This window comes from Anopheles marshallii, chromosome X (genome assembly GCF_943734725.1).
Source record: "Anopheles marshallii chromosome X, idAnoMarsDA_429_01, whole genome shotgun sequence".
Classification (NCBI taxonomy): domain Eukaryota; kingdom Metazoa; phylum Arthropoda; class Insecta; order Diptera; family Culicidae; genus Anopheles; species Anopheles marshallii.
The window spans coordinates 3,985,408-3,998,395 of NC_071325.1; the positions used below are offsets into that span (position 1 = coordinate 3,985,408).

General features: G+C 44.4%; 1 protein-coding gene across 1 annotated transcript; it reads left to right on the forward strand.

Moving 5' to 3' along the window:
• The first annotated feature begins 834 nt into the window (after positions 1–834).
• Positions 835–5,042, forward strand: LOC128714522 (LIM/homeobox protein Lhx9-like). Its single transcript, XM_053809400.1, has 3 exons — positions 835–1,253; positions 1,328–1,453; positions 4,523–5,042. The coding sequence occupies exons 1-3, from the start codon at positions 835–837 to the stop codon at positions 5,040–5,042; spliced, it is 1,065 nt and encodes a 354-aa protein (XP_053665375.1).
• The last annotated feature ends 7,946 nt before the right edge of the window (positions 5,043–12,988 follow it).

Below are 12,988 nucleotides of genomic sequence, written 5' to 3' on the forward strand. Positions count from 1 at the left end.
CGCTGGTGGGCGTTTTGCTGGGCGCATCGTTGAAGTTAATTAAAAGATTAAAAAAGGGTACAGACGTGTATGTGCAAGAAGGGGTAGGGGAAAAGTGGAAAGGGGAAGCAACGGTGGCGTGAATTTTCCGGAAGAAGTTAAAGACGCGATTCGGTCACGTGAAATTGCATCAGCCAGTGGAGCGCATGTCGCTACACAGGTGACCGCAGCTGCACCTGCAAGAGACATTCAAAACGACTCCCGTAGTTTGGTTCCACGTTTTCCACTCCATTAGGGTGATTGGAAAAGTTCGCTACTCGTAAAGCGAACAAACTCCGGGGTACTGTTGGAGAATTTGCACTATTTAGGGGGGGTTTTTATGAGCTCAGCATGAGAAGTTAGAAGAAAGCAACGGAAGAAACGTAACATGATGTCTGGATGTAGCATGACGATTTGCTCTAGAACGTGAATCCTTTTCGGAATTGATTCGCCAACTGTGATTTAAAAAAAAGTGAGCATAAGAGATGCATTAAACACGGGAAGTACTGCAACGTGAGGTTCTGAGTGGATCAAATCCCTAAAAAACGTGCTGGCAAATGATGGATGTGCAGTGTATGTATGTCTTGATCTTCACAAATACCAATCGGAAAAAATATCCTCAGAGATCCTTAAAAATCTTCATTGAATTCCAAGATTCCGAGAGCTCTGCTAATGTTTCGTCTATCTTACAATAACTTTGTCTTGATCTTCACAAACACCAGTAAGAATTATTTTCTTTGAAGATCCTAAAAAATCTTCATTAAATACCAAGATTCCTGGAGTTTTTCTAACATTTCGCCTGTCTTCCCATTGCAGATGATGACGATGGACGTCACAAAGCCGGAACCTCCCTCGGCGACGGCTGGTATGGGTGGCGGTAACACGTCCGCCATGTCCCTTGGCGGGCTCATCCCCGCCGGTTCGCAGCAACAGCAACAACAGCAACAGTCCCACCAGCAGCAGCAACAACAATCGAACACGCTGAACAACCAATCCGTTGCTGGCGGCGGCCCGCCAGGTGGTGGAGGCGGCGGTGGTGGGCCACCCCACCCACAGCAGCAGCTTTGTGCCGGGTGCGGCAAGCACATTCAGGATCGCTTCCTGCTACGGGCACTCGATCTGCTGTGGCATGAGGATTGCCTCAAGTGCGGTTGTTGTGACTGCCGGCTGGGCGAGGTTGGTTCCACGCTGTACACCAAGGGAAATCTGATGCTGTGCAAGCGGGACTATCTGCGGTATGTTGAACGAAGCGCCTCTAGTGTCTGTTGACCATTCGGGATATTAACGAGTGTGTGTTTTCTCGTTGTAGACTGTTCGGTAACACGGGCTTCTGTGCCGCGTGCAACAAGGTAATCCCGGCGTTCGAGATGGTGATGCGAGCCCGCAACAACGTGTACCATCTGGAGTGTTTTGCCTGCCAACAGTGCAACCATCGGTATGTACCACGCGACTTCAAGACATTTCAATGTTTGGACACCGATTGTTCAGAAGCCGAAAAGGAACACCTCCGTCATAGAACTTTATTTTTTGTTTGAAGGTTTTGGAGATCCTGCGCCCTGTTGAAAGTATCGTCTATGAGCCCGGGGTATAACGTAGTCGGTGTAGCTCTTACATTGAACGCTATAAATGGGCCGCGGGGGAAATCAGCAGAAGGATGCAAAGGGGTCGACTGGTCGCATATGGTTAGGTCCGGTTTGTTCCCCCCTTACTTCTGACGCCTGTCCGCTTTCCTGCCACTTTTCAAGGGGGAAGCTTTTGCCCTAGGAACCGGGGAAAAAGTGGAGTGATTAATCATCTTCCGTGCCTCAACGATCACTCTTGATGATGGTGGTCAAACTGTCGGTTGATTCGAACGGGGAGAAAAATTAAATTACATCCCTTCGTTCCCTACCCCTGCTTTCGCCCCTTTGTGCGCTCTTGACCCCCGTGTCACACATCCCTACCGCACCAATCCCTTCATGCTAATGTAAACGAAATGGTTTAATGGTCGAGATGAAATTTTGACTCGCTTTGTGGAGATGCACACAAAAACAGAATACTGATTAGAGAAAGGGAAAGGTTCACTGTACCCGGCCACCCACCTTCCCACATCTTCTTCCCCTCAAGGCTTTGGGGGAAAAATAGGAAAAACTATTTACTAAACCATCGGTTGATTTATGATGCCACTTTTCTTCGGCATGCCCGTCGTAGTGTAACCGGCGGAAAAGGGATTGAAAACCACACGGGGCTCTCTGTGACGGGGCTAATGTAATGCAATTTGAATAAATCCTTCCTGTTCGCCACCCCCACCCCCCCATTCAATGCACCTTCCCACCCGGCTGCTTCCCGAAATGAAATCAAATTCATCATTATTATTGTTCGGTGGATGGGAAGGAAACAAACAACGACAGAACAGCACGGTTTTTAGTCGCTATTGCCATAGTCCTGTCAAACTCGAGCATCCACTGTTGGCGATATCCTGTCACCGGCAGACAGTGGGTGGGCGATAGAAAGAGAGAGAGAAAGAACATTTGCTGAGTGGAGTGAAGCAGAAGGGATGATGCTGGGAAATTATTACGATTGTCTTCATAATTACGCTGGGGCATTTATTTCGCCCATGATCTCTTGGTGACAAAAAACGGGATGAAACCCCCGATACTGGTGCGGAGAATTCAGAGTAATAGCACGAGCACAGGGTGGGTGGGTGGCTGGTGTGTGTGAAGAATGAGCGTCACATTTCATTTCGCTTGGTAAACGCGGCTCGGTTTGCTGTTGTCGTCAGTGTCAAGTACAGCTAAATATCTCCCAATTTCCATTCCCCTCCATCTCTTTTGCTCTAACACACAAACACACCCATTGCCAATTACTAGTGATGTGAGGCGATGGATGTAGGACAACAAGCAAGGTTTGAAAATCAATGGAACGCAACAGAACATTTCGTTGACGACCCCACCCCCTTCGCCAAAAAATGATCCAGCAATGTTTCGGAAGAGTGGGACCCAGTGTGGCAGTTGTTGGTATTTATTTCACCCCTTTTCGGTTGTGGGGTACTGCATACACAACCTTTTCATTATCCCGTCTTCGTGTGTACCGCATCGGATGGGCCTGTAATGACTTTCAGGTGGCTCCCCGGATCGCCTTCTGTGGAGAGGGTGGGACAGCACAATGTTGAAAATTATTCTACCATATAATATTATTTTAATTTGATTTATAATCCTTGGCAAATAAATTGTCACAGCGGGCACGGTGGAAATATGGTGGATAAGGAAGTCAAGGGGGGGGGGCTTGGGTAAGGGAGAAAGTGTTCGGCAGCAGATAGTTGGCAGTTGTGTCGGGTAGTCGGTTTGCCGTGGAGGAGGTCCTTCTTCTACCTCTACAGTCGGCTATGAATTCTGCGGTTTTTGAAGCTTCCAGCTGCAAAAAAGATAACCCCATGGAAATGGAAACTCGCCCGGTGTAGCATAAGTAGCATAGTACAGCATTATATGTAGCAGGACGCTGCCACGCCACCGGTTGGCGACACCAGTTTCGGGAGACACACCGATGAAACTCTGTGGGCATATTTTAACGTTATCTCACATGCAGGCACAATCCTGCCTCAACCCCCGACTAGCCGCTCAGGGTGGGTTGGTGCCGGGTGGCGCCTAGTGGCGGTTGCAGTTGTGTTGTTCGCCGTGCAGCTTGCAGCGGAAATTAGCTACACCATGCATTATTACTGGACACCAACACGCACCGGGGGTGTGATCGTTTTGTCACCATGTGTCATGATGAGGCTTGTGTGTTTAAGGGAAAGGGGGGGGGGGGGGGGGAGGTGGGGTCGTGATTGAATTAATTACATCTGTTCCCTACCATCCCTATCGCTCAACCGCTTCAGTTACCGCTCCTATCTGTGCTTGTATCCCCATACTGGTGATGATGGTGGTCATCCATATTACCGATTTCCGTTCCCCTTACATATTTCGTATTGTTGCACTTAATGGGTGTTTTTAAAAGAGTCATTATTATGGATCTATAGTGATGCGTCCTTCGACTTCCTGACGATTCAGAAGACTCTCTCATTCTGAGTGTTCTAAATTTTAAATCATTTGCAAATTTTGGAATTTCTTAAGATTCTTGGTTCTCTGAAGATTGGTGGATTTCTGATGATTCGAAGTTCTTTGAAGATGAGTGGATCTCTGAAGATTTCTGGATCTCTGAAGATTGGTGGATCTCTGAAGATTCCTGGATCTCTAAAAAATCCTGGATCTCTGAAGATTCCTGGATCTCTGGAGATACCTGGACCTCTGAAGATTTCTGGATCTCTGAAGATTAGTTCATCTATAAAGACACATTATTTTACAAAGTTAGATTTCTGACTTCGTTAATAATACATTGTACAGATATGGTGAAAATTTTACGGTTTGAATGTTTTGTAATTCCTTAGACATCTTCACAGATTCAAAAAAATTCCTCACACAACTCCAGTGTCATTGGAACGAGTTAAATGTACCTTTCCGTGAATTCTTTTCCGTTCCATTTCCCGCAGGTTCTGCGTCGGCGATAAGTTCTACCTGTGCGAGAATAAGATCCTGTGCGAGTACGACTACGAGGAGCGGCTCGTGTTCGCATCGATGGCTAACCATCCAATGCTGAAACGCCAGATCTCGCAAGGTGGCGGTGGGCCTGTGATGCAAAATGGGCATGGTGGCGGTGGTGGAGGTGGTGGCGGCGGCAGTGGAGGAGGAGGAGGCGTTAACGGTGGACCCCAGATGCAGGCGGGACCGGGACAGGGTCAGGGCATGGGTGGGATCCCGTCGCCCCAGCAAAATGGCGCCAACGGTAATCTGATGGGGCTCGTTGGCCAGCGGAATCCCGGCGGTGGAGGTGCAGCTAGTGGTGCTGGTGGTGGTGGCGGTGGCGGTGTTGCTGGTGGTGGCGGTGCTGGCGGAGTTGGGGGCGGTGATCACAACAACAACAGCAGCAGTCTGTCGGCGGCCTTGGCCGGGGGACCGTCGCCCTTCGGTACGCCCGCGCATATCAAGGCGGCTCTGAGCACGGCCAGCTAAATGATGGTTCCTTAGTTGTTGCTATTACCAGATTACGGTGGTGGATAAAGGATAAACGAGGAGAGATGGTGTAATGGTGTGTGTCGGGGTGGGGACAACCAAATACTAACAGTTCAAGTTCTTCCAGGTTGTGTTATTAATTCCAACACTTCAAATAGTGACTGTTTCATTTCAGCTGCGAGGATTTCCAAATGTTTGATGCAGGTTATTGTTAATTCATTTTTCAATTAATTTACAGCACGATTATGTACAATAAATCAAAATCAGCAGACTATTGTAGGCTAGTAGCGCCGAACGAATATTATCAGATGATCAACTCCATAAGCTTGTTTTTTGTTCATAAATCGCCTACAACGACAGACAACATCACAGAAGCAACCTCATATACGTAGGAGACAGAAGTATACCAATGTACTTGAGAGAGATAATTTTTGTCTCTTAAAACTGATAAAGGTTTTAACATTTTGAAATTTAAAATGATGCAGTTTAAAGCAATCAACCACCAATGCCGCGGTAGTTATGTATTCAACACATTGATGATGTCTTCTATTAAACTTCTTCCTTTCTCTTGCTCTCACATACACACACACACATGCTCACTCTATAGTTCCTTTGCTTTGGAAGAAGGATTACAAACGAATTGCAAACGATCGGCAGCCATCATTAGTTAGTAGGTGAAATGTGCCAAAAACTTAAAGTTCCATTTGCGGAAATGAGGCGTCCATATCTAAGGATGAAGTTGGTGTTAGTAAGGAGTAAGGAGTCAGAGGCCACGGATGAAGAACGCAAGCATGAAACGATGTTCAAACCATTGGACAAAGAAAAAATCCATGATAACGATAAGTCCGTTGCAGCTGGCGGCTTAACGAAAGCTTGAAGAGAACTTCAAACCGGAAGAAGATGTCTAACTCTATTTGGTTTTTATTTTCTTTTTATTTTGAACCAGCAAATATAACAATACGGTCCTGCAGACCTGTTTCTTCTGTTTGATTTCTTCCTTGTTTTTTGGGAATCTTTTTATTCAAATAATTTCATCTCCTCTTTGTTGACTAATGCGTAATGGTCGTGCTTTTAGTTTAATAAACTTCACTCTCCAACCCGCAGCATCGCACCACAGAATCCTCCCAATTCTGCCCATCCTAGCTCCGTGTAAATATTAGGATATGTGTTACGATTAAACGAATTGTTTGTTATGAAATTGATTTGCAACGAATTTGGGCAATAACAAAAAAACAGCGGTGGAGGTGTCTGATGCGTGGGTGGCGAGTGTAAGTTGAACAATTGTGCTTGGGAAAGCTAATGAATTGACTGACAATGTATCGTCCAGCTTGATATGCGAAAAGTTGATTTTTTGGTGCCGTGACCAGGATTATTTTTATTATCAACACTTAAACTCGTTTGTTAATGTTTTATTTTACTTTTTGTGATGCTTCCTTCTGAGAAAATGATCTCCTTTGTTTATACGTTTCTCAGTAATCGAGGGCTTGTATGTTTTTTTTATATGATAAAACCGTAATACATTTTGCAGGAATACGATTAAAAAAATCCCAACAAAATGTACAGTACTGAGTACTATGGGAAGAAGCTGATGGTACATTTTTTGGGAAAACGAAACCAAAAGTCTCTATTGTCGCTATAGAGTAAATTAGAAAAAAGAGACAGAAAATGAGGTGGTTAAAAAGAACAAAACGAAACAAAAATACAAAAAAACGAAGATAATACAAAAAATCAACTAAAACTTAATGGCCCATGTTTAATCAAATAGTCGACCGTCATAAGTCCGAACGACGAACAAACACTCGCAAAACGTATGCATGAAAACGTGAAGGAAAGTGAATAAGAATACAAAAGAAAAGAAGAACAAGCACAAGCTAGGAAAAGTGAATGAAATATTCAAGAATGAGTAAAATCTTGTAAAAAAAGAGCAAAGGAAATAAAAAAGTAATGCAAATGGAAGTGAATGGGAAGCAGCAAACCGCAAAAAAAAGCAACACAACAGAAATGAAATGAAAAGGTTAAGCCAAAAACGGCAAACGAGACAAGGGGGAGTGGAATGAATGTGAAAAATTAGGCAATTTATTATGGAACCATGTATATTACACAAAACAAAAGTATATATTATATATATTATAAAATCGTGATACTATTAAACGTATAAAAAGCTATCAATTTTTGTCGACTTTCTCTGTTTGTACACCTTTTTTTAAACCTAAAAAACGATTTTTTAAACGGTCGGTAGCGAGTGGGCTTTGTTTCCTCGGTAAATGTTAACGATGACAAGTTTTTCCTTTTGTTTTTCGGCTTGTTTGAAAGATGTCGCTGCGATTTTCTGTTATTTGTATAGTTAATCGGGATGGATTCAAATCTCCGCAGCGCGCTCCTTAAATCCCGCATTTTATCTTCTTTGCGCACCTACACACACACATGCATGCATACATATACGCAATAGTGCGCAAAACGGAGGGAACGCGTTGGAGCAAAGTCAAACAAATTGCCGCACGTAAAACGCGCCTCGCGCGCCCACCCGTTGGCCCGTGGGTAGGGGAATGGTTTCGGGATTAGGGATACGCATTAGGACACTTTTCCCTCGTTCCTTCCATTTTTCTCCGCCCTTCTCTGGAACTCTTTGCATAGTTCGCATTAGCAAGCGGGGGTTTTGTATCGAGATTTGGTCGAGCCTAGGCGAGGGAATTAGAAATGGCCGTAGCGCTCGCGTGTTTGTGCGTCAAAGCGGAAGACAGGGATAGCAAGGGCTATTCGCTACCGTGTGGGCGCCCCAAATAGAGTAGCGCCGAATTAATTGAAGTTTATTGCAATATTAATTGGATTCAATAAACTCGTGTGGTCGTGGGATTTTCTGTTGCCGGACGTATGTCCTTCATAATCGCATCACGTATCACGAACCGAAAAGGATAAGCCCGTGGCAGCGAAAGAGTGAGCGAGGAAGCGAGAGTCACCATTGCCGGCGTAGTGTACCAATTTGTAGCCCAATAATTGGCGCGATTAATTTTAATCCGAACGCATAGATTTCGCCGCATCGCCTCGCTTGGCGAAGCCAATTTCGATTGCTGTCTGGGGGTGATGCTGCAGCCGCTAGGGGGTGAATTTGAGGGCAAAAAGGTGGAAGAATATTGAAGAGGTCAAAGGGTGTGTAAAGATACACAATTTACCTTTAATACCAACCGCCGTTTGGCAATGATAAAGTTGTTGTGATTTTTGTTTTGTTTTTCCTACTCTTTCGTGTATGTGATGTGTTCTTTTCACCTTCACAAAACTCCGGTATCATGATCACCCGGGCGCCTTATATTACCGGGGGAGTGAAATAAAATAAGGCACCGGGATTAGTGGGCAACTTTAACCAAAAGAGAAGCGATGAAGAAGGCGGCCGAGAAGGGGAAGAATTTCCTGAGTCGTTCCGAAGAAAAGTTTGGTCGTGTGTTTTGTCACCTTGCCTCCCTCCTATTTGAAGTCATGAAATGAAAATGAGCCAAAGTGGTAAGGTTGAGAGCAAGGAAGGAGAAGAAAGTGCGACGGGAAAGGGGAAAATGGTGACGAATTTCCCTGGATTTGCCATAAGATATTCCAAAGTGATGGATTTGCTTTCGACACTTTTCGCACATTGCGTACGTGTCTTGGCTCATTGTCTTACGACAGCATTTGCAGCAAACGGAAAGTTTTTCCGCGATCAAAGGATTTTGTCCAAAAGTTTCCATTTGCTCGTGTTGGCGAAGAAAAGCGTTATAATCTAGATGAAAGTATAGTGAACGGACGCGTATAAGCGTTTCGTAGGGTAATTTTGTTATGCGGATTGCATAATTTTGGGGGCTTCAGTATGCAAGCTATTTAATGGGTAAACGCCTAAAGATATGCAATTTTAAAATTTTTTTAATTTTATTTTCTTATAGTTAAAGTATTTGTTACTAATTTGTGTTCGCTTAATGAAGTTACGTACCATATTATTTAACTTAAAATAATTAAACAATAGCAATACGAAGAAAACAATTAAACCCCTTTAATACGGACAGAAAGCAGAACAGCTTGGTAGACGAAAATCCGTAAGTTGACAAGCTAAAGCATTGCTTAAAGGGTGGGAATAAAAGGGGTGACAGATATAACCGATCCCCAAGTATAGTAAGTGAGCAATTCGAGGCTAATCCTTTAAGTATTTTTAATAAAACTTGTCACTAAAAGCGAAGCCCAACACCTTGCTCGGATCAGATTCGGATGGTATAAATGACAGTGTGCTCACTTTTCCCACTCGTGCTCCTTTAAGTGGTTCGTTTTACTGTCTTCGATTGGATTCTTGCGCGATTGTGGATGGGGAAAAAGTCGCTATCCAGGAACGTAAACGGCGTGAAGGTGAATTCTTTCGTTCGGCGATGCTCGCATTACTAATTACTAATCGGATTTATTTCTTCCATCGTGTTTCGGATGGGGAAAGGGCCGGTGGAGCAGAACCAGAAGGGTAAGGATTTACACGCCACCGATAAAGTTCTGATTTTCAACCGGCAAAAGTGATGCGAAGGTATTCGGTTCAATCCGTTCACTTTTTCCGAGGTCGCAACCGAAGGTGAAAGGGTGAGCTGTAAAAGTGGCGAGTGCACAGGAGAGGAGATTAGTTGCAATGATGCTTCGCCGGGAAAAGGATACAATGTCGAGATTGGGTGGGTTAATTGAAACATTTAAATATATAATCAAGCAAAGCCGACAGTTTCCCGAACCGGTTTTGTTGGGGGGGAACGGTAGGGACAGCCCAGCGGTAGCGTAAGGCCAATAAAAAGTTATAGGAAAAGTTTCGACACGAATGCCGCGAAACGACTGCCGCGAACGGGAAGAAAAGAACGCGACCGAAGAAAGCAAACACCCGAAGTGCGCTAGAAGCAGCCGAATTGACTTAATCATTTCCTCCGCGCGGGAATCGGAACAGTTGTTCGGGAAAAAAGGATTTCCTTCACGTTGCTGTTAATCGAAATCGTTCCATTTTTCCGCATTAAGACAAGTTTCGTTTTGGGGAAACCGAACACGCTTCGACACAGTGCTTCGATGAGCAGGCCATTAAGTTTATTTAATCCACCTTTCTCATCCGAATGGTGATGGGGGTGTGAGTTTGCTAAGCCTTTCTTTTATCGAGGCATTGTCTTTGTTTTTGCATTGCGAGAAGAGTGAGAATATGGTGTAGTTTTGATGAGATTGAAATAAAAATTGCACGACCACGTTGTAAACTGTCATTACGTCTTGCTTGGCATTGAGAGAGTTTGATTTTCTTATTTAATAAAGAAATTTAGGGAAAGAGAGGCTAAAGCTAAAGAAATCGAACGACTTGATGAAAAAAGTTATAAGAACTTTTATCACTACTTTTTAGTTAAATATTCGTTCCGATGTATGGTTGTTAGCCCTTGCGACGCCTGCAAGAATGCAGTTTTTTATACCTACGTATTGTTATTATTCTGCACTAAAACTTAACCAACTAGTTTGGCTTGTAGGAAGGTATTAAGGCATAAAATTGCATACCTTTAGGCGGCCACAGGCAACCGTCATCGTTGTCTACCAAAATGGAACATATATTTACCCATCAAAATTAAAATTAAATGTGGAGCAATCAAATTTCGAGCGAAAAATGAATTTGGTGACAATGTAACACCGCTTGTCTTGATACAATTCATCATTAATGCAAAATTAGTTCGTAAATTCCCCAGGTAAGGAGGGTCAAAAGCGGGTGCATGAGGTGAAGGTGAAAAAGTGTGACATATTTCTTGCAGCTTGTCCGAAACAGCAACACACACACACGTACAAAAACACTTGATAATAATAGCCTGTCGGGGGCTGTGCCGTATGATAAATTGATATTGGTGCGCTTTTATTTTCTCCAGCTGGATGCACTTTTCGCTGCGTTTTGCATACATTTGGGGGCATATTTCGCAACATTTTACACTTTCACCTTCCGTTGTAGTGGTTGTGAAGGGGAAACGGAGTATAGGGAGAGTATAGTAGCTTCATTGAAAGGCAGCAAAATGAGTTACAATAACCTTATTGTTTTTCGGGTGGTGGGCAGTGTTTGTTTTTACTGTTTCCCTGCCAAAAGCACTGCAATGGAAAACAAACAAATGCAACTTCCAGCTGGCATGAGCGGTTCGACCGGTTGAGGTGCGCACACAAAGTAAACACGTACAATGGAGGTTACGATAAAACCACCCACCCACGTCACCAGCGCCCGTCGCCCGTTATGCAGCTAGCCTTTCCAGAGGGTCTGGAAGGTAATTAATGTGTAATTAATTTTTTGGTTCGAACATTATCATTTTATCTGTTGCGTATAATCTTGTTTTAATTATAAAATTGAAAATTTATAAACCACCCTCCTGTCCGGCTGGTACAAAGCATGCGGGAGGGAGTATAGGGAAAAAGCGCGAGAGAGAGAAAAAATTAGCTCGTGTCCTTTCGACGGCCGTTATCGGTTCGTTTGGGCCGTGCGTTGATACGAGTGTATGTCGTCCAGCGTTTTCCGCGGGCTTTTCCCGCGTGGCATCGGGTTTGCGCAATATTACCCACCTTCTGTACGGCCCTTGATGGCATCATTCGCCCCACATCGTTTTTATCCCTCATCTCATCGTGCGGGTGCGATTTTCCGCGAATCCACGTACGGCATCACGCACTATCTCGCGATCTATTCGTGCGCGGGCCGCGGAAAACATTGCAGCCAACATTTTTGGCAAGCAAACCCTTGCAGATTCGGGTGGGCTGGTTTTCCATCCGCACGGGGTAAAACCAAGGGAGAGCGTAAGCGACGCACGGGTGTCTTTTACTACGCTGGAGACCAGTGCGTAACGGCCAACGGTTCAAATTTAATTCCAAACTGTCCCATCGACTTTTCTACTCTTTCAGCATTCCCTGGGTTTCCCTGTTTGCTTTATCCACCGCCCCGAAACCCGTTGGCCATCCCACCTATCGAACGATTTAATTCATCTTCAGCGTTTTTTTGTTGTTGCAAAGCGTATGGCCGTTTGCAGTAATAATGATTGCGTATGTAAATGATACTCTTGGCGCACATCATCCTACATGATATGCACCACACAAATACGCAACAACCCCCCTCCGCTTGTAGGGGAGTGAAAATCAGGAGCGGAAAATTCGCTACGCTTGGAAAACAGAGCCGCTGTTTGCATGGGCGCAGAAAATTACGCTACCAACACGGGCCCCCGGTCGGTAATGAGCAGAAGTGTGGGGGTCGCGAGCGAGAGCCCGGAGGCACGTAAACATAAAACCACCCTTTACGCCCATCACGCTTTTTCAGGTGAAAAACAAACCCTTCCGAATCTAGCGCGTAGAGTGCCACTTCAGTGTGCGGGGTCTACCCTGTACCGCTCTTTTACCCTCATCTACCCATCTACCGAGCCTAAATCACGCGGGGATGCGGTTGTTGTGACAGAAAATATTGAATTTCTCGATTAAGAGGTGTACGTGTTTAGTAAAAATAATAACTATCATCAGCGTAACCTCCGCGCCTGGGAGTGGTGCGGCCGGGGTGTGTGTCTGCTGGTGACAGCAAGCGTATCGTGCGTGTGTTCGGGTGTGTGCGTTTCTCCCACTTCACCCCGTTTTAAAGGATTTTGTCAATTATGGTCCTGGCACAGGTAGTATTTGTTTTTTAATTATGATACCACAATATTTTTATTTGTACAAAAAAGGCTCAAAGTATAAACGTTTTGTACCATATCAAGTAAAACTCATGGGATTAATAGTGTGCTAGTTTTGTTTCGAATGAGGTTTCACTCACACCAAAAGGAATCTATTTCTGCATTAATTGAGGCATTTTGTAATGTTGATTGCATACTTTCAGGCTGCAATGCAAGTATTTATTTTAAAGGATTTTATTAATGTTAGGCAATGAATTAAACTCGATACTTAAGAAACTGCAATTATCAGCAGCGGTTTTCTAACGTGTACAATAA